General features: G+C 39.3%; 1 protein-coding gene across 16 annotated transcripts in view; it reads left to right on the top strand.

Moving 5' to 3' along the window:
- The window catches only part of MAGI1 (membrane associated guanylate kinase, WW and PDZ domain containing 1), a 645,788-nt gene extending 624,533 nt beyond the window's left edge, over positions 1-21,255 (top strand). For 6 of the 16 annotated variants that reach the window (XM_043441957.1, XM_043441952.1, XM_043441948.1 and 3 more), the window contains 6 exons: positions 2,227-2,430; positions 10,814-10,907; positions 11,073-11,133; positions 12,107-12,250; positions 14,343-14,481; positions 18,533-21,255. In XM_043441957.1, coding sequence (XP_043297892.1) covers positions 2,227-2,430; positions 10,814-10,907; positions 11,073-11,133; positions 12,107-12,250; positions 14,343-14,481; positions 18,533-19,287 — 1,397 coding nt within the window. In that variant the 3' untranslated portion in view covers positions 19,288-21,255. Of the gene's footprint in view, positions 1-2,226; positions 2,431-10,813; positions 10,908-11,072; positions 11,134-12,106; positions 12,251-14,342; positions 14,482-16,541; positions 16,631-18,532 lie in introns of all 16 variants that reach the window. The other 10 variants (XM_043441953.1, XM_043441949.1, XM_043441963.1 and 7 more) reach the window with 6 other exon arrangements.
- The last annotated feature ends 1,502 nt before the right edge of the window (positions 21,256-22,757 follow it).

Raw genomic sequence — 22,757 nt, 5'->3', positions numbered from 1 at the left:
GAACTGATCCACCTTCTTCATTAAATAAAATGTCATTTGTTGTTTTCCCCAAGCACATTTGTTAGTTATATGGAACACGATGGGAGATGGGAAGGGCTGTGCAGGCTTTGAAACATGCTTCAGCTCTGTCTCCAAATGACCTACCCACAAGGAGTCTGAGGACCAGTGGTCCAGGTCGCTTGCTGGCTAACATCGGCTAGGTGCTCCATCCTATTGGATTTCTGCTCTGGTACAACTCCGTTTGTCTCCGTTTAGTCTTGGTACTTTGCTTCCTGCCAAAGTCATGTCCCTTTAAAGTGCAAACTTGAGGGGGACAGTGCGTCAAGCCAGGTCTGTGCATGTGTGGCTGCAATAACAAACACCCGTTACTAACAGTGCCTCTGTGAGCTCTGTTAATAGCATTATCACAGCATGTCGTGGGTGGTGGGTGACTTGACCTCAAGGCAGGGTGGTTTTTTGGTTTGTTTCTCCATTAGTTTTGAAGACTTTTCGGCCCAATTTAAAAATAAAAAGAAAACCAGAGGGGACAATGACATCTCAAGTTATTTTCTTCAGATTTGCAGTTTGTCCCTATGCACCTGGTGATATTCTCAGAATTTGAGTTCTCAGTTTCCCCTTCTAGAATGAAACAACAGATATGTCTGGTGGGAGGTTTTGTGTTGTTTAACAGATATCGAATGTCTTCACTCACAATTTGGTCTTTGATTGTTTTCCTCCAACTTTTACAATGAACAAATTAAACTTTCCCTAATACCTTGCATGTGACTTCTCTTCTGAGCTATGCAGAGCTTTCCTCCCACCTGCTATATGATTCCTTTCCCATGGGACTTGTCCTTGGAGATGGGCTAAACTTAATCAAGACCTTGAATTTGAGTATGGAGGCTTTCCACCACATCTGCTTGTTGCTTTCCAGAAGACTGTTTAACTCTCTTTTGAAAAATTATTTAACCTTAACCTTAACATCCAGTGATACAGACTCAGGCAAATATGCTGAAATTCAAAGGAACTGCAGCTCATTTCCCATACATTTTATCCTCACACTCTGAATTAGGATGGAAGAGCCTTCTATTTCAGGGTTTCCCATGTTAATTTTATCACCCTTTCCCAAAGATGGCTCAACTATGTAACTATCTTTACAGAAAGACAAACTCTCAAAATCAGTGGACATGCCCAAGAAGGTTTACAACTCAGTATGCAAGTATCTGGAAACCCTAGATCAAGCCTCAAAGCCTAATTTCCATCTCTCTTCTAAAAGTTACCAGCCACTTTTGGTTGTGACATGAAGTGCCTCAGAGCACATCTTCTTCAAATGCACTTTTCCTGATTTTTCCTGTCTGAGCTATGTAGTAACTGAGGAGGACAAAGGAAATGATTAAAGAAAAAGGGTTGAGGAATGATTTGAACCTAGCTTCAGATCACTGTCCTCAGTCTGAGTATGTACTAGATTTTCTTATGGTTTTGAGGGGATTTCTATGGGGAAGAAGGAGGATTTCAGAGCTAATGAGCCATTTGGGCCCTTCTCTGAAAGCCCACGAGAGCAGCTGATTGAGCAAAGGTCATAAAAGGAAAAATGCGTGTCAAGGTTGGGTGCTTTCTTGGCTCATCTTGTAATTATGCCCCTTTGCTAAAGCTTTCATCATGCTGCATAGCAGGCAGAAAGTCTTAAGTGTTTGTCTATTAGGTGTTTTTAGATTGGATTTTTGGCACTGGTGGACTCTCTGACCTCACTAGACACCCAGTGATTGTTTTTTCTAAATGGAGAAAGAACAAAACATTGGCAGAAGCTTAAGCAACATCTGGCAAAAATGAAGTGACATGAACACAGAATGTGCAAAAGCTTCCATCCCAGCTCTGGGTTTCATGTTTGAAGTCCCCAAATAAGCCCATGGCAGGTTACTTTGGGGGCTCTTGAGAATCTTTGGAAATTGCTAAAGATCCCAAATTTTGCCACTGATAGAAAGAGGAAAGCTGGGGTGTCCCCCTCGTTTTAAATCGGGAAAGGACTGCAACGATGAACTATTGTTTAGGACTGTAACTTCTTACACAAATGCCCGGAACTTTGCCAATGTTTTGACCCTCGGCACAGAGTTCTCCTTTAATAACATTTGCTTAATGCTTTAATTAATTAACACTTAACCTTCTCTTTCCCTTTTCAACCCTTTTTCTCCTCCCTTCACTCTATTCCCATGTAACATTAAAAAAAAAAATTAAAACTGACTATCAAAGCAGGCAATGCATGTGTGGCCATGCCTCACAAAATAGGTCGGATTATTGAGGGGAGCCCTGCTGACCGATGCGGCAAGCTGAAAGTAGGAGACCGGATCTTGGCAGTAAATGGATGTTCCATCACCAACAAATCCCACTCTGACATTGTCAACCTCATCAAGGAAGCGGGCAACACAGTCACCCTCCGCATCATCCCTGGGGATGGTAAAGTATACCTCTTGTGTGTGTCTCTGTCTCTCTCTCTCTCTCCGGTCTTACTCTGTCTTTGGTGTTCATGTAGTTGAATAGTGTTGGCTTAAGAGACAGTCCTCTCCGACCTTCTCTGAGGACACCCATCAAGCACTCCTGAGCCACTGTTACTACATCTTACCTCACCTTCTTGACTTCATCCTCTTGCCCAGGGACCCTGTCTTGCTACAGAGATAAACATAATCAGAAAATTTTTAACTCTCTCCAATTTATTTTAGCCTGGTGTCCTTGTCTTTAAAACAACAGAATAGTTTGAGTATAGGTGGTAAAACTTGCCTGATATTCTACCTGGAAATTATTAATGATTTTTTTAAAAAAAGGAATGTAAAATCTGAGTGTATAGTATGATGATATCATTAAACCTATGTAAGGACAATGGAGAGCCAATACTGGTTTTTTAAAATTTTTTTTTGATCAGAGTAAGTGAATGCATCCATGTTTTTTATTTAATAGGAGGTTATTAGAATTTGTGCCATATGATTTGTCTCTAATTTTTGCATGTGGATGAAGAAAGTATAAAATCTCAGTATTTTTAATATTTTGACAGGCTTCCATTAAACTAGGCCTGTTCTTATTTGTTTGTTTGATTGGTTCAATTTAGATCTTTGGTTCTTTTATAACAGTGGTGATTCTGCCCCTTGGGGGACATTTGGCATTGTCTGGAGTAGGTGCTACCTGAGAATCTAGTGGGTAGAGACCAAGGACACTTCTAAACATCCTACAGTATGCAGGACCGCCCCCACTACCAAAAGTTTTCCAGCAAAAAATATCAGTACTTACTTTATTATTCTTATGTACTATATTATTATCTTATATAATACTATATTACATTACATTGTATTTACTTATTTTAGTATTATTTAATAAAAATAGAGTGATACACTAATGTCTCTAAGAGCCTTCAGAGAATTAAGTCCTGTATAATGACTTCCTTCTAAGCAGACTTTGCCCTTGAGAAAAAAGTGATACTTTTCCCAGAATGTTTCAGTGTCTTTTTTTTTCATTCTTACTATATATTTTATAAAATAAAATATATTCCAAAAGTCAGTGGGTATTTCTCAAGAGAAAACTGTGGTTTATGGTGATAGTGTGATAGAATTCTATGCCACTGATCTGTAAAATAAGAAAATCAGAAGTTTTATCTGAAAGTAATTCACCAGATCAACATTTTTATCTACCAATTGCTAGAAAGTGAGCCATGTTAGTTTAAAATTTGAGTACTATAGGCTGTGCATTTCAGAAGATGTAAGTCTAAAACCAAACAATAAATATTTGAAAATTGTTCATTCTAAGAACAGGGATGTTTCTCTGTACCAGAAATACCCGCTGCCAAATGTGGAGGGAAAAAATAGCTCCTTGAATGATGGTCTATTTCAGCCTGCCTCAAATGCATGGTTAGTAATTTACCATCTGGTCTAGAGTCCATTCTACCAAATCACCACTCTGGAAAGCTATTACAATTTAGGAAAGTGGTCACAAGATGATATAACCTAGGTTCCTAGTGGAAAAGATGAAGGAAGCTAGGAAAATTTGGTGACAAATGGTGGAGAGAGCCTAATGTAGTATATAAATTTAGGTATATTTATCTCCATGCTGTGGTGGGATTTCAGAAAATTAATTCAAAAGAAACGAACGCAGGATATAACTTACTGAGTCTATGTTGGTCAGTCTGTGGGAATGAAAATTTCCAAAAAGGAAGGAAGGAAAGAAAGAGCTCCTTGAGGGAAGAGCTTAGAAAAGAATTCACAATCAGGAAAGATAAATATGCAGAAGCAACTTATACTCCTGTGCACATACTTGTTGAGTTAAATTAATATTGGGCAAGGGAAAGTATTTTTTGAGAACCTGAACACCAAAAAATGGAAAGCAAGATAGATTATCCAATAACATTTGTCAATAAAAAGATGGTTTTTTTAAAACTGCAGTGCTTCAAAAGTGTAAAATTTGAACAGAGCTATCACAGGCCATCTTGGTAAGAAGAAAGTAAATGTTAAAGATGACACAGTGTAGTTAAGGATAGATGTACTGCTGAGGATGCGATTTCATCGCAAGATATTTCAGGAATTCACCACCATGATAATAAAACTCTTCACTGATTACTTTGTCATTTTCAAAGTGCAGGTAAAGGGAATCAAGTCTGACAGAGAGTGGATTTCTAATACTCATCTTTTAAGTGGGGCCAAAAATTGCCATCTTGGAAGCTAGAATGAAGGCAGGCAGCATCTGGAAAGATGCTGAAGCAATCCATGAGGATTTTACAAAAACCTATAGAACAGAGAGTGACCTTTGCAATCTGATGAAGAGAAAATCATGCTGGATCCATTTCCTCTCCATAAAAGTGTGCTGGACGTGGTAGATTGTAAGGTAAAAAGAAGGCATTCTCTCCATGTCAGGAAGTTCTGGTCTACTTCAGTCACTCACTCTAGTGTTTAATGGACTAGCCGAGGGACATTTTGTTGAGTGATCTTCATAAAAAAACTGAAGTCCATCATCAGAGTGGCTCAGGAGCTCTTAGAAATCCATCTTGTTCAGGGTACTGTTCTCAGGAACACAAGGAGCCACTTCAGGAAGAGGCACTCATATGAGTCAGACAGAAAGAGAGAAGCTGACCAAACTTGAAGGAGATGAGGCTAAATACTTAATATTAGTTTCTGGGCTAGTTACTTGTTCATTATGGAGTTGAAGACTAACCCATCCTTTCTTTGCACAGTTCCTCAAAGGGAAACTTAAAAAGCAAGATAGTCTTGAAGTAATATCACAACGTGGTTGAGGAATTTTAACAAGTTCTTGGGGGTTATTTTTATCAGACAAGGATTGAACTGAAGTCATCATTTTCAAACTGTCATTGAATAGTTGTGTTTTCTGATTTTATCCTGTCATGTCAGTCATATTTCAATTCAGGATAAATATTTGCAAAATGTGTATTCAAAGATGCCTCTAAGAGATAACCCATTTACTATTAATGGAGTCATGAATTAAGGAGAGATCACATACATTTAATGACTGAGAATGTCCCTAAATGAAATTCATAACCAAAATATTAATATATGGTTTAAAGGAATAAGCCATACATGGCATTAGTCCCCAAGTAACTTTTATATATATATATTTTTCCTTCTATTTTACATAAGGCATCATAACCATTTTTTAAAATTTCTTACTACAAACTGTTTTAGTTTTCTAACTAAAAAAATGATCAAATTAAAAAAAAAAAAAAAAAGGACGACACACCCTTGATTGGGCCATGCTCGGAACTTACTCCCTATCTCTTGGCTGTGCCTTGTGGCGTATGGGATCATAATTCTTCCCCATCCAGGAACCTGACCCATGCCTCCTGCAATAGAAGCCTGGAATCATAATCGACTGGATTCCAGGGAAGTAGCATGCTCACGTTCTTTCTTCTTGTCATCAGTCACCTGATTCTCCAGCTTCACTTCTCTCCTCACTCTCTTTCTCCCATTACCCTCTCACCTTTCTGTCTGTGCTAGCCCCCTCCAACAAAAGCTTTGAAACATGACCCCCCTTGATTTGGGCACTATTGCGTTGTTCACAGTTCTCAGACAGGCTTTTGTTCAGGGGCGTTGTCATCCTCCTAAGTTTTGGGAAGAGGCTGGGAGGTGGAGTGAAGGTAGAGCCTCTTCTCCTGTGAGAGATGGACAGGTGGATAGGAAATTGATCGTGGCAACACAGAAAGGCCCACAGACTGGCTTAACATACTGAATTTGAACTTGAATTCTGGCAAGTCAGAGCACACATGCCTCCTACTATGGAGTGTATAGAAATACCCTGTGAAGCCTGGGTGTGAGTGAGACTAATCAGACAGGGCAGATCCTGACTGAGCCAGGCTCTCATGGAATCATCAGATTGAGTCAAGTTCAAACTAATGAAAATATTTATGAACTTAAAAATACCTTATTTAGGGACTTACTTGGAGGTTAAGTGTCCATGCTTCCACTGCATGGGGCGTGGGTTCGATCCCTGGTTGGGGAACTAAGATCCGGCTTGCCCCATGGTGTACCCTAAATAAATAAATAATAAAAATAAAAGACATTATTTAAATATAGTCTCTTTTCCCTGAAGTCTTTTTGTTTGTTTGTTTGTTTTTTCTTTTTATTGGAATATAGTTGATTAACAATGCTGTGTTAGTTTCTGGTGTACAACAAAGTGATTCAGTTATACATGTTTATGTATCTATTTTTGTACTTCACATCTCTCTGACTTAAAGTATTTACTCATACAGAAGTAAGGCTTGGTGACACAGGTAGTGCCATTTCCTTGGCAGAGGCCTAAAAGAGTTTAATTAATCTTAACAGAAAGCTCTGTAGATATGATAGCTAGCATATACTCAGGCAAGAAGAACAGAGTTTCTATCATACACATTTTAAAAGTCTCCCCAAACTTTTCAAATATTTATGGGATTTAAATTTTCAAATGCTTCCTTCAGGTATTTATTACATATGTGTTTGTGCATTAAAATATTTATGAATGGAATGATTGTATCGGTTGTCTCTTTGCTTGGCCTTGTAATGTGGTTCTGTAAGGGCAGCTAAGGATATTAACATGGGAGCAAGGTTAGAATGGTAATCACTTGTCACAGAGATAAGTTGAAACCCAAGATAGAAGCTCCTTTCAGAAGTTAGTGCCCTGATTGAGCAGAGCACCGTGATGGTGCCTTGAAGCTAGGATATGCTCCTCTTGATACCTGATTGCTGTGGGAAGGGTAGTAACATCCATTTTCATTCCTCCGGGAGAGCTACAGCAGGTATAAACATTGTTTAAGAAAGCACATAGGGCACTTGCTGGAATTTATCATGAAAACAGTCAACCTGTCCATCTGCCTTCAGAGTTCTACAAGTCAAATACATTGACAGTCCTTTGTAAAACTGTTGCTAGGGTGTATATTATATCAGACCCGTCTTTTGTGTTTATTCTTTTATATGGGGGACATTTTACTTTGGAATAGAGATAGAAATTTGTGAGGATGGGCTTCAACTCCGTAGTTTTAAAAGCTGCAGAGAATTTCAGCACACACTGCCTTGGTTTGATTCTAAACGAAGACTTAAAAGCTCATTTAAAAGTATATAACATTATAGATCTTTTAAAAAGCATCCTGGAAATTGAGGGTATGCTAAAAGTTATAGTGCTTGAAAATGACCCAGGAAATCTAGAAGTCGAAACCAGAGTGTTTTGTATTTTAATTAATCTGTGATACTACTTAGTGAAGTTGGTGGTATTTATACAGGAAAGTAAAAGTACTTGCTTGTTAAGAAGGGAATGTACCAATCAGATCTGATTTCCTTGACCCATGAATAATTCCCTTGTAAACAGAGTGAAACTAAAAGTTAACTGTCAGGCAGGCCCTGGGTTTAATTGCCAGTGCCTCCACTTGCTCTCTGGATGACCTTGGACATATTGCCTACTTTTTGTAAGCCTCAGTGTCTACAGCTCTAAAATGGGTGTAATCAATTGCACCTGCACCTATTTCTTTGAGTTATGAGGATGAAATGAAACAGTGCATGTGGGAATGAACCTTACATGGTGTGTGGCACATTGGAAATAATTGAAATGTGGTGGTTCTTCATAGATTAAGAAAAACAAAAGGAAAAAAAATTCAGTGGGCTCACTCAAATAGGCATTTGCATACTAAATGTTAATTTCTGAAATGCTTAATGTTAAGCTTCAACTCAGAACAGATTTGCATATAAATATTTGAAAATAGCAAAGGAATGATGGGAGGAAAATAAATAAAAGAATTCTACTTATACGTATGTTGAGTGGTTATCTGTTACATCTCATCAAACCTTGAAAATGGCAGAAGTACTAAAAAGGCTTGAGAATAGGATCTGATCTGCCTAGAAAACTCTGGCTACCAAAAACACCCAATACCTCTAAAGGGGAACCTCTGCACAATTTAGTAATTATAATCACTCTGATTACAAGGAAACTTTCTTTTTGGTATCCTGATGGTGATTTCCCCGTGGCCCAAGCAATCTTGTGATTTCCCAGAGAGTCTCCATAAAATTAATTACAGTACATAATATGAAGTTTTTTTTTAAAGGACCAATACATGTTTATGAAACTTCTGGCAAGTCACATTGACAAGTTTTGCAGTCTACTAGTCCTTTGTAGGGGCACAGCGGGTAGACTTTATGAAATACCACTTAGATTTATCACCTTGGTTGTGCCAGTTAACTGCAGTCATAAAAACAGACTAATATTATGCTCTTAATATTGTGATAACAGTAATAAATACATGCCACCCATAAAAAAGATGGTCTTCAATTTTTGAGCAGTTTTTACGTGCCAGGCACGAGCCCAAATGCTTTTCCTCCCAGGTCGTTTTTGCATCAGTGTTCTTAGATATTTCTGCTATTCTGTATGTGTAGGTGAGGAAACTCAAGCATAGAAAGTCTAAATAACTTCCCTTCAAGTCCCAGCTAGTAAATTGCAAAGTTTGGGTTGCCAAGCCAGGTAGTCTGAGTCTAGCCACTGACCTTGTAACCAATACACCTGACAAGCTTGAGAAGCACCACGTTCCCCATCTTGGGGGGTCACAAGGTATACTGGCACAATTAAGGGTCCATGGGGAAAACAAAACGCAGACACGCAAAAACATTTCTGTTTCATCCACTGTTTTTCACTCTTACTTGACTGCAGATTACTGTTCCCTCAGATTCCAGTGCAGCATTTGGTAAAACAGGTTCTGTGGGAGACGTCGTTCTGGAGCATGAACTGGATTCACAGTTTTTGTTCACCTGATTGAGTTACATTTTCTTACTGATCCTGCACCACCACTATCCAGATCATAAGCTTTAGGGCTGGAATAGAAACTGTTCAAATCATATTTCAACTGTCTCATTTTGCAGCGAGTGTAAAAAACTTAAACACATTTCCACAGTAATAAATACAAAATAGAAATAGCGAGGGCACTGGCTGCAGTCAGTGTATATTGAGAGCTTACTGTATGTCAGATACGGTGCTAAACATTTCATATACTTTAATCCAAGAAAAGGGATGATTATTGTCATCATCCCTTTCAAGGAAAAGAAGACATACAGATAATGAGTCAAGGACAAAGAGATTTGAACCTGGGTCTGATCTCCAGCCCTTTGCTTTTAACAGCTATTTGTAATGAAAATAGAATAACAGAAAGTCAGACCTAAGCTGAGTAGCATTTTCAGCAAAGTACAATGGAAGATAGAGCATAAATAAGTGGGATTAGTGAGATATCCATAGAAACTTGGTTATGTGTGATGGGTAGATACATGTATTCCACAAACTATGGAGTGCCTACTGCCAACCTCAGAACACCTAGAAACTTCTAGACTTCATGGCACAGTGTGAAGTAAAGGGGTAGTGTATAGGCTAATCTAAGAACTTCACCCCCACATTTAGCATTTTCTTGATTAGAAAATGTGTGGCAGGTTCCAAACTGTCAATCTAAAAATAAATTTGAATAGTGCAACTTACTCATCATTGTTTACTATCTGCCTTGATCTTAATGGAGAAATAGTAAAAGAACATAAGACTGATACTATGTAAATTATTTTAATATATGTTTATATATGCATGTCAGTTAGCAGTTTGTAGGCATGTTCATGAGTGTTTTCAAATCCTAGGTTTCCAAGCTCCCAGAGATTAATGAAGTTGTTTATGAATGTGTTTAGTGAAGAAGAAAGTCAATTTACATAAGAATATAATCATATTTGTTACATTAGGGTGGCTTCCTGATTTGTACAATTTAGATTTACATACTGGCTCTGACTAATGCAAGTTTTAAAAATAACTCTTCATGAGTGATACTAGGCAAGATCTCACAAGGATTCCACATTTTTAGTTGTGTTTCATTAAAAGCTTTGGAGAAGAAAGTAGATGTTCTCTGTATGTGTATTTATTAGTAGCAAGAAGTTAGAACACTGACTATTCACATGAGAAAATTAAGCAGACTCACTAAAGATCACCAATAAATTGCAGGGACATTAGCAGAGACATTTATTATTAGCCTGTAAAAGTCTGGGAAATAATTTTGCAGTGATTTGATGGGACTGCCCTTTTAAAGTGATGGGGAAGAGTGAAAGGCACCTACCTTGGCTATGATTTTTAAAGTACCATTTTCTTGGGCAAACTCTTTATTTCATTTGTGGAGATACCTAGTTGGAGGAGTGTCATGGGGGTGTACATGGCTCACATCACACTCTTGTTTAGAAATTCAAGTCAGAACGTTTTGAAATGGTGACGGAGAATTCAGATGTCATTCAGGTGTGGGGCTTGTGCACATCTAATTTGATAATGTCTTCTCCGGGGCCTTCATTTCATGATGCTTTGTCTTACCCTGCAGAGTCTTCGAATGCCACTCTGCTGACCAATGCAGAGAAGATAGCCACCATCACCACTACACACACCCCTTCTCAGCCAGGAGCCCAGGAGACCAGGTCAGATATGACTTTGGCTTCTTTTGTTACTTTCAGGGGGAAAAAGTAACTCCTGGTGGTGTGATGGTACTTCTCTTTGATTCTTTCTCAGGCTCTCCATGGGTTGCTCTTATATATATATATATATATATATATATATTTTTTTTTTTTCTCTTGCTTTGGCAGGAACACCACCAAACCAAAGCCAGAATCTCAGTTTGAATTCAAAGCACCCCAGGCAACACAGGTGAGGACTGTGTCTCTTTTTGCCTTGTTGGCTTTGTGCATTTCCTTCCAATTTCCTGAAGCTCTTTTTACCAGGTATCTTATAAGGTACTCGCAATTAACATAAATAACCTTTTATGTACTAAATATATACTAAACATCAACTCACCTTGGGTTATTAAGTAAATAACATTATTTTACTACCTTTGAAAAATATCCCTAGATATCCTTTTTCTGGAGGCAGGGGTGAGGAGGACCAAACAAAATAAAATGCTATCAATTATCTCAATAATAAGTGATCAGAGAAAGAGCAAAACAGCATGTAGCTGGTCATGGTATTCATAAAGGCATTTATGTCAAGAAAATGTCTCTTGGTTAAGCTGTTTCTCAGATTTGTGAATTTCAGGTGAGGCTCCTAAAGCTACCTACCTGTCCCACAAGGTGGTAATGGAGGATACACAAGTGATAATAGGTGAAGCAGATTTGGGAAACACTGGGTGATAGAGTTAAGTCTTTTTTTTTGTTTTCCCTCCCCCTCACTGGCCTTCTCAAAGCCTATCCTAATCTTTTCCCAATTCTCCTTAACTAGCATAGGAACCTCTGTCAAGATGTGTGGAGCTTGTCGTTGCTATCCAAATGATGAGATATTTTAGGGCCTTGGGCAGGGAGACTAAAACACCAGCAATGTGCAGGATGGTATTATTTAATGAAGGATTTTCCTGTCACAAATGCAAGTCACAGCCTCACTGATTAAATTTTAATATATGCGTGTTGGTATGCAATCTGTATGCACACTCATGAATGTTTTCACATTCTGGATCTCCAAACTCCTAAGGTTAATTGATATTAATAAACAATTAGAAACCACCAAGAAGGGGATACAAATTTTGCCTTTGGGTCAAATGAGCCATAATGGAGAGTGTTTGGGAAGAGAGAGAGAAATGTGTGTCGATTTAAGTCCTCCCAGAATAACTGCGTTTAATTTCTTTGAATAGGAGCAAGATTTTTACACTGTGGAGCTGGAAAGAGGAGCCAAGGGATTTGGTTTCAGTCTTCGAGGCGGTCGAGAGTATAACATGGACCTCTACGTTCTGCGCTTAGCAGAGGATGGTCCTGCGGAAAGGTGTGGGAAGATGAAGGTAAGTCGGGAGAGGCATCTGGGGTGGATGTAAATAAGTCATCTGCAGTGACTTTGTGACATCTTATGATTAGAACCTGCACGCTCGTGAGAATTACATGTTTCTACAGCTTTTCATCTCTCCCTCAAGCTTAGATGTATCTACCAGAATTAGGTGAGCTCTTCCAACTCTGGCGTTGAATAAAGGATTAAAATCACCCATGAACTTACTAAAGTGGACGTTGTCTGAGTCCCATTTCCAAATCCCAATCCCATTTTCCATTTCTTGTACTTAATCTCGTATTACTTCCCTGGAATTCCTGGGTATCCCAGCATGCTTTGACAGCAGGAAGCCACGTGGTTCTGTAGGTTCTGGGTGGTGAGTTCCATTCAGTCTCTCGCTAGTCACCACCACCTTTCTCTGGCCTCAGGAATGAGTTAACTGTCTTTCTTAACAGTGGGCCAAGGACACCATAGCATGAATATTCAAGATCATTTGGTAGTACTGAATAATGCAAATTTTAAATGCACACATGCCAAAACTCCACTGTGTTTTGTTTCGATATCTAATATCTCTTACCGCGTAGGAATATGTTGCTCTTCTGGGCAGATCAAATGATTAAAAAAAAATCATTTGCTCATTATATCTAGGGGGCATAGATTGAGACATACATAGGGAGCAATTTGGAAGGAATTAAAAGAATTTGAGAGTCAGATCAGGAAAGGAAAAAAGTGAATAAAATGAGTCCTGAGCAGAAAGGGGGAAAAGTGACCAAAGATGAGGAATTTCATATTTGTAACTTAAGATAGAATCTTGAAGTTTATATTTCTGAAGACTGAATTTTTTTAATAATCTTTTTTTTTAATTGAGAAAGTAGACCAGGAATGTGATTTTTTAGAATTAGATAAAAAAATGATGCATAGTAAGAATATAATTTCCAAGGTCAAACTATGTACCAATTTCTTATATGTCCTTCCTCTATACATACACATGCATAATTTGTGCATATACAGTGGTATATAGTCCTTTTGTTCATATTTCCAAACACATGGATTTTGCTTTTCCCTTTACTCATTTAAAAAAGTTCTGATTGAAAGAAATACCATTATTATGATATTTTGTATCATGTTATATAGTTCACGTGACATACTGTAACATTTAATTGGACTTCAACATGGTAGGCATGAGTTGTTACCCTACCCTTACTCAGATGAGGAAATGAACTGCAAAAAAGTAGCAGACTTAGCCAAGATCACTTAGCTATCAAGTGATAGGACTCAAATTCAGTGCTTTAAACTCCAGCACCAATCTTTTTCTTTTCTGCCTTCTAGAATATGTGCTTCTTGAGAGGACGTATCTAGCCTATCTTGTTCACTCCTTTACCTCCAGCGTATTAGCAGTCAAATGTATCAGCCAGGAGTGTGGTCTCATCTGAAGGCTCCTCTAGGGAGGGATTTGCCTCTGAAGCTTCATGGTTGTTGTCAGGATCAGTGCATCTTGGGCTGTTGACCCAAGCCCTCTCTCGTTTCTGTACCATAGGCTCTGTAGGGCATCTCACAACAGGCATCAGAATAGACAAGTGAGATGACAAATGAGGGCCAGTAAGGCAAAAACCAAAATTATTTTGTAACCTTATCTTTGATCTCTCTTCACATTTACCATGTTCTGTTTGTTAAAAGCAAGTCATTCATTCTAACCCACATCCAAAGGAAAGGAGATTACACAGGATATGAATTCAAGTAGGCAAGGATCCCTGGGGGCCATTCTAGAAGCTATTGACCACATCCTCTTCCTTCAGTAACTTATATTTCCCTCTGCTTTATTTTTTTACCTTAGCACTTACACGATCTAGCATACCATGTATTTTTTTAAGTTGCCTGTTGTATTGTATTTCCCATATTAGAATGTCATCTCCTTGAGGACAGAGAGTTTGGTTTTTTTTTTGTTTTTTTTTTTTTTCATTTCTCTTTCCTAAGTAATAGAAGATTTTTCTGGAACATGTTCAATGAGTAGTTGGTCAGTCAATAAGTGGAAGAATTTGAAATCATAAAGCACCTCCATAGCTGATGAAACCCTTTGGTGATCTTCTCACTTGGCTCTCTCTTTTTGGCAGGTTGGTGATGAAATTTTAGAAATCAATGGTGAGACCACCAAAAACATGAAGCATTCTCGGGCTATAGAACTGATTAAGAATGGTGGCCGCAGAGTGCGTCTGTTTCTGAAGCGGGGAGACGGCTCGGTCCCAGAATATGGTGGGTCAAACTATGAAAACATTCCTTCCTTCCCTGGCATGACTCCATGAATTTGTCTCCAGAACTGCAGCAGGAAAGTCTTTTTGTTTCCCCTATTCACCAGTGTCTTACCAGCCTCTCGCACCATGTGATTATTTGCCTCGCTTGTTCTGAAATCTCTACACATTTCATCTTTTTGCTTGCTCACGTGGACTGGGGCATGGTCTAAGACGAGATCTTTATATAGCCCCCTTTCTGATAATCAGAGAGAACATTTTGTCTAGTCCGACCAAGAGCGAAGGAATGTTTGTTTGAACTGTGCCAAACTGTTTCTCAGATCCAATTGTTAGCACAAAATGACTCTACTCCTTTTAAGAAGCAGGAAAGCAGGTTTCCTGAGTGATAATGTTGAGGCACAATTTTTTTTTTTCTCCTCTCTCGTTTTTGATTACTTGATATCTTTATTTAAGAGGCATGAATTTTGGAGATGATTTGGGGGCCTTGCTCAGCATCAAGGAGGTGTATACAGTTCTTCTGCAGCCCTCCCACTGGTCCCTATCCCAAATCAGACCACCTGAGCCCACAACTACAAAACAAACAAAACTGTTGAAACTTTAGCCATATGTTTTTAGATGATAAAGGATGAAATCAATTCCCAGTGCCCATCATGAGGGAAACACGTTACTATACCTTTCCTGTGAGGAAAGCCAACTTATGCATAGAGTTCCTTTGTCATATCTGTAGACATGATTTGACTAAACAGCAATGATCTTTACATAGCTTAGTGTTCCGATGGCGAAATATTGTATATTATAATAATTATGTCCTATCTGAGATTCTTGTTTAAAATTTAAAGAAAAAAAAAAAAGCTATGCCCTAGATGTAGGGCTCTTCTTCCCAACCAAAGGTCTACAAAAGTTTCTATAGAAACTGTGATTGAATGGTCCCCATATACATTGGTCCCCTTTATTAGGGATTTATCTGTTATTGCCCTTTTTTCTGAAAGTCATTTGGCACAATTCCCAGTTGCATTTTGGACTTGATGAGATCCTTAATTCAGATGCAGCTCAAGGAGAACGAGAACTCCTTTGAAGGACAGTCTCCCCAGGTGTTGGACATCCATACAGGTGCAAAATAATAAGGGGCCCATGGCGGGGGAGGGGTGGGTATCTGACGAGGCCCCTTTAGACATGCCCAACCACAGGGGAAGTATTTTGACAACATTAAGATGCCACAACTGTGCACTGTACTAAACCTTGACTGTAGGTGTATCGATGCCACTGAAACTGTGTAACATTGTCTCCCTTTTCTGTCTTCCCTATGCTTCTGTTGGATGTGATCTTTCATTTGCGAGTCATCATCAGTAACCTGTGTACCTTCTCAAAACCTATGTCTGTTGCACTGAGGATGAAAATCCAACACTAACCAATGTTCTTTGGGCTAAAAATAAAGATCATTTCAATACACCGTTTTTTTTTTTTTTTTCCCCAAAAGGGTTGAATGTGCTAGAGTTGTGCTACTGTAACGTCTCCATGTGTCATTGGGACTAAATTTCTCTAATTCTATTGATTAGAGTCACAAATGGGTTATAATATGTTAAGTTCCAATATTTTTCTGACTTGATTGGAACCTGCTTCTCTGTGAGGCTATTTTTGTAATGAGTTTTTTGTACTTAATTTAACTGCCGCGGTCTTGGGGGGCGGGGAGGGGGAGGGAGGGAACTTTGTTCTTTTGTTGTTTATTGTTAATGCTCTCCTATGCCAGCCTGTCATTGTTCCAGTTGTTTGAAAAAGAAAGAAAGTAAAAGAAAAAAAAGGATGCATCCATTGTCTGGGTTCTCTCACCTTATCTGGCTGTCTGAAAACGTCACTGTTCTGATTTTGGTCTCTGCAGCCTTATTTGAGTGTTGCCTTAGACTGTCTGACTGGACAAATAAACTCTCTTTACCCTATGTTAACAAATGCAGATTTTTTTTTTTTCTTTCCTCTTTGTTATAGGGAATCTAAATGTTCAACTTTTTCTCTTTCTCTCTTTCTCTCTCTTCTCTGACTGTTCTTGGTGCTGGGCCCTCCCTTCTACAGCGATGATACCTCCTAATATCGCTGCATGTATGAGAAATGAAAAGCTCGGGGAGGCTTGCTTCTACCTTATGGGCCATAATCAAACTACGGTTTGTAGCTCAATCAATACTAGGTGTTTCTGTGCTGTGGCCTAATTTCCTCATTGCTTCTGCTTTAGCTCTGTTTTGATATGTTTGGCAATTCATTCTGAGCACCCTGCGTTCTTTGAATTGTAAGTACACCACTGACTCTGGAAGCCTTACTCTCCCTTCTCTTACATATAGGTGTAGAAAACCCCAAGGTTAGATTTAGGATGATCACTGAAGCCCCTTCCCTCACCTAGATCTTAAAATGACTTCTTAAGCCTCTGTGTGTGTTATTTCTAGACATCTCCCCAGCATTCCAGAAGAACAAATCTCAGATCACAAAGCTCTCACCTAGAGAGATAAAACTCTGCTAAAACAGGAAGATGAGATTTCCTACTTAGTTATCTCTTGTCAAATGACAGTCCAGGGGCCAAATCTTGTTCACAGCCTTTTTATGAATTGATAAGTAAAGTTTTATTGGCACATAGCCATGCCCATTTCTTGTATGTGTTGTCTATGGCTGCTTTTGCCATATCGTGGCAGATGAACAGTTGTGACAAACTATGTGGCATGCAAAAACCATAAATATTTTACTCTTTGGCCCTTTACAGAAAGAAGTTTACTGATTCCTGCTTTAGGCTATGTTCCTGTTTTTGTTAAAACTCACCCTAGGTTCTGGGAGAACATTTGTGAAAGATTAATTGCCTAATGTTGACCTTGTTGACTCATGAAAGATCCTTAAAGAGCACCCGTGATTTCTTAGTCTCTGTGACTGTGGCCCTGGTTTGTCCTCTATGCTGCAGCACATCATTTCTGGTGCCTAGCCTGGAATGAGACAGTATGTATGACTTACTGGGTTTAGGTATGACAAAGCTTTGAAAAGAACACTCATAAATCTAGGATGCTATTTAATGTTTTTGCAGTGTCATTTCAGATAGTTTAACAATAAACAGGAGCCTTTATGGGGCTCCCCTGCTTTTTAATCTATAGATGTCTTAAGGTTGTAAAAAATCGCCCAGTGAATCCACACCTTAGATGTAATTATGGCTGCTTTTATAGCATCAAGAAAAGTGCCTCTATGCCAACCCCATGTAATGTCAAATGTGCACGTGACAGCTCTCTTCCACTTCCTTTTATCTGTCAGATGACTCCACAGCTTAAAAACAGTTCCTTAAACATATGCAGAAATAAAGAACATAGTTGGACAGCACTCACACAGGTAGAGAGAATGTTTAATGGACCCTCCCATAATGTCACATTTGCCTGTCGTCAACATCTGGCTGTGTTGCCTCTGTCATCACCAGCCTGGATTTTTTTTCCCCCCTTAATGAAAGTATACTTTGCTTACAGTAACATTCATAAAGCCTGAGGGTACAGAGCAGTGAATTTCTATCTCTCTATGCACCCATTTAATCCCCACTCAGATCAAAACATAGATTCTTTCCATTCCCTTACAAAGTTCCCTCATGCCCCTCCAGTTCAACAGACCAGATTTTTGTAAGCAAATTAAAACAATCTTTAAACAAAGGAATATTTTCTGTCATGGGGTGGGGGGGAGATGTCAGGGAGGAAGGGTGATGGCTGGGGAAAGAAAAAACAGGAGATACTAAGGGGGAAGGCCATTTTGATACTTCTAGACAGATTACTTGGGTTATTCCTTTAAAGACTAAACTCATGACTGATGTTACAAGTTGAATGATCTATATGAGTATAAAGATAGTAGGCTAGCTGCCAAAAGCCACAAGTACCAGTTTTTAACCCTGGCTAGTTGCAGTTATACTTTAACTAAGAGTCAGTTTGGCTTTGATTCTGACTGCTTTTAACAGTTGTTTGTTTGTTGTGACTAATGGGGTCTCAAGAGGGCGGGTGGGGACAGGAGCCAAGGTCCTTGATACCAAACTGTTATCTCGTTTCTCTTCCTGGCAGACCCCAGCAGCGACGGGAACGGCCCCCCCACCGGTCCACAAGGTGTTCCGGAAATGAGGGCCGGGCCCCCCGACCACCGACAGCATCCATCATTGGAGTCCAGTTTCCCACCCGATCTTCACAAATCATCACCACATGGGGAAAAGCGGGCACACGTGAGAGATCCCAGAGGCAGCAGAGAGCACAGCAGACAACCCAGTGAACATCACACCTGGAACGGAACTTCTAGAAAACCCGACAGTGGGGCTTGCCGACCCAAGGACCGGGCACCCGAGGGACGAAGAGACGCCCAACCCGAGCGGATGGTGACCAATGGCCCCAAGAGGAGGTCTCCGGAGAAGCGGAGGGAAGGCACGCGCAGCGCTGACAACACTTTGGAGAGAAGGGAGAAGCAGGAGAAGAGGAAGGAGGTTTCCCCGGAGAGGAGGCGAGAGCGGTCCCCGACCCGCCGGAGGGACGGCTCTCCAGGCCGGCGGCGGCGGTCTCTGGAGAGACTCTTGGATCAGAGAAGATCGCCCGAGCGCAAGAGAGGAAGCTCACCGGAAAGGAGAGCCAAATCCACCGACCGGAGGCGGACCAAGTCCCCTGAGCGGAGGAGAGAGCGGTCCCTGGAAAAAAGAAACAAAGAGGACAGAGGCAGCCACCGGGAGAGGGACGAGACGAGTCTAAGACAGGACGCCGGCCGGAGTTCCAGACATCCCCCGGAGCAGCGGAGAAGACCTTACAAAGAATGTAGCACCGACCTCAGTATCTGAGAGCCTGCATCACATTTCCAGCCTTTACCATGTCAAAGGTTCGAAGAAGAAGCTCACAAACCTGAAATCATTTAGTTTCTTACCTAATGAAGCATCTGACGTCAGCCTGATGATCCTCTGACTAGCGACATTTGATGCATTTGAAATCTTATAAGAAAAAAAAATATATATGAAAAGTGTTGTGCCTGATGTATCATATTAAAGAAAGTATTTTTAAATGCATACTTTTTTGGGAAATTATTTGCTAAATGCTTCCCCCAAAGGGATATAAATTTTGTTTCTACATAAACTGTAGAATTGTTAAGAATTGTTCCCTTTTGGGGGGGGTGATCTTTTTCTCTCCTGGTTAAGTGGGGCTGTTGATCATTATCTCTAAGTAAGGAAAATTATTGATCAAATTTAATTAATTTGATGGAGACTGTTATGTACTGATGTAGTGCTGTAGTTTAATTAGGAGTTTGGTGGGGTTTTTTTTGTTTGTTTGTTTTTGATAAAAAAAAAAGCAAAAAGGCAAAAGTTATATTTGTAAAAGCTGAGGACTCTTTGGAATGAATGAGGATTGCTGATGATCCTAAAGTTAGGCAAACTGTATGAAGAGACTACTGTTGCAAATGAAGGATATTTATAGCTAAAGGACACAGCACAAAGCACAAAGAAATATTATGTTCTCAAGTTATTGTCCGTTCAGAAAGCAGTTTGTACTCTCCCTGACTGTAGAAAGGTGCAGAGAGAAGTTTGGTCACCATTACCTAAATGCAGCCCAAGCACAGATGGTCAGGTTCATTAGCATCACCAACATTGAATGAGAATCTCATTAAGGCAGTGCCATGAAAGTTTTGCTCAACTACTAGAAGGAATGCACAGCAAACACCTTTGGTGTTGTCTTGCCTGATTTGAGACTGAATAGTAGACGGCATGGGAGACAACGTGCCGGTGGTGAGGAGCCCTAAGAATCACTAGTACAGAAAGTTAAGTTTCCCCTTTTTATCATGAGCCTGTGGTTGCCCTTTGCCAAATTGGGGAGGAGGGAGTAAGCCTTGGTAGAAGGAACTTCTCTGTTGATATTTAAAGAAATGAGGGTTGGGCATGCTCATTCTTAGAAATGCCAGTTTTCTTTGGAACCATAATAAAAATCTCCAAAATGGTTGAGAGAGAAGGATTCGATTTCATTGGTTCTAGATCTGGTTGACAAACATCTGCACTTATGACCCTGTCCTTTGAATCTTTGGACAGAACAAACTATAGAAATTTTCCTTTAATAGAAGACATTCGTTTGCTATCTCACAGGAGGTTTGGTTGGGTCGGCTATAGCCCCGGGTTGTGGTTGAAATGAATTACTGCCTAGCTGAGCCAAAACCTTTGCTTGTACCTGTTGGACCACTACAACAAATCGCTGCTTATGATGCATTGCGTATTTCCGTAGTACTGTTCTGCATTTTCCATACAGACACAAAACTTTGCAAGTCAATCACTGTTGTTCTCATGGTACTGTTTAAAAAAAAAAAAAAAGGATAAAGAAAAAAAATGGAGAAAACCAGCCAATTATCTTGTGTACAGAGTTAAAAATTGTAATTAATAGAGCCTGTTTTAAAAACAAACAACTGTTGCCTTTTTTTCTTGTATAAAAGAGAATTTATGACAAAATTAGCTGTGAGGAATGTGACATGTGTTTATATTTCTGAATATGGAACAAATTGATTCATTGGGATATATTTTACTGTAAACTAAATCAGGTATGTAAAGTTGTTTTAAAAATGGGAGACTATATAAGTAATTCTCTAAAGCTTTAGTTGGTTTGAGTATCATCATTTCCTCCATGGTGAGCCTGCTTGTGAATTATTAAGCACTTGTTTGCATTTCTGTTCTTCATTCATTTCTTGCGGTGTGCTGTGGACTTGATGCTCTTTCTGTATTGATGAAAAGCAGTATGTGGGCCAATCTTTTTATAAAACACTATGCATATATAAATATTACATTGTTCATAGCTTTATTTGACTTATGGGTTTATACAACATTACAATGAGTAGCTGTCCTTCTGTGGATATTTCCTGGAACAGACACAATGTACATTCTATAGCTAAAAAAGAGGAAAAAGTCTGAGACTGCTATTTTTATCTTCAGAGTTTTCCATACAGAGCATACATTGAGCTACAGTAATATGGTGAGGGAGAACACAACTGAATAATGATGTCCTTTTTTCATCAATTTCCTAAGAGCCAACTGGGGATTTTATTCCTAAGGCTCCACTGCTAGGAATTTTCCCACTTATTCTAGCCAAATCCATGATGTTAAATGATCGATGCTCTCAATTGTGGTCCAGAGTTTTAAATCATTGAAATCAAGAGGTGGATTTTTGGAGTGGATCCTGAAGTTAACATCTCAGTGTCTTTCTTGTTGTCAGAGATGTTTGACATGTTAAACTCTATGTGCTGCCCACCTGGGCTTGGCTTTATCCGTGAAGACTTTTAGCTGGCAATGTCATCTGAGTTTCATACTTTGAAAATATCGTACTGTACAGGGCCTATATACTAAGCAGAAAGATAGAGTTTTCTCTGAACTACTGTAACCTTAAATTGGAGACTGATCCTTTTGAGCCTACTTTCCCTAGTTCCCCACTTCATGTAAATGTCTTGATGAGAGATGATATGAATGAATATTTTGTATGATTAAATCAAACCCTTTAGGAACTCCCCTCCCACCCATGAGACAGTTGATGCCTGAAAGAATGTTGTGGGGAGGACTTAACACCCTACTTGTATTTTTTAAGTTTCTTTTGTGAAAGATTTTTTAATGCATTTTTACTGTAAAAATACATGGAAATGTATGCATTCCATAACCACGATTGCTTCTGGATTGATATCTTTGTCTCTGTGTTGTCTCAAATGTATCAGGGTCATGTAACCAAGTAAGAGTGTCTGGCTCCCAATGCAATGAACTGCCATACCATTCTGTTGAAAGGGAAGAGATGATGGTCTTTCAGTAGTATAGTGCCTTGCTACTCAAAATGCGGTCTGTAGAGCAACTGGCACCTCATCATTGGAAAGCATATTAGAAATGCAAAGTTTCAAGCCCCACTCTTGACCTACTGAGTCAGAATGTGCCTTTAACAAGATCCCCGTGTAATATAAATGCACATGAAAGTTTGAGCTGCATGGTATTGCATGGAACCCTGGTGATAAAGCACAACCTGCTAAGCCAAGAATTTCATTGCCTCCTAATGGTGTAATGTTGGGCCAGTTCCTTAACCTCTTTTAAAGAATCAGTTTCCTCATCTTTGAAGGGGCCGATGTCATAGAGTTGGTGAAAGGAAATGCAAAGTGATTAGCACACCTCTGACAATCAGAAAAATCCTCAGTAAATAACACTAAACTTTTTTTTTAAGGAGGATTTTCTGCATTCCAGTCAGTATTCTGCTCCTTTTTATTGTCCTGGTTTATTTTCCAATCAAAACGAAGAAGTATTTTTTCTAT

Source organism: Cervus canadensis, chromosome 22 (genome assembly GCF_019320065.1).
Source record: "Cervus canadensis isolate Bull #8, Minnesota chromosome 22, ASM1932006v1, whole genome shotgun sequence".
NCBI classification, from domain to species: Eukaryota; Metazoa; Chordata; class Mammalia; order Artiodactyla; family Cervidae; genus Cervus; species Cervus canadensis.
This window is presented reverse-complemented; position numbering and strand designations above follow the sequence as displayed.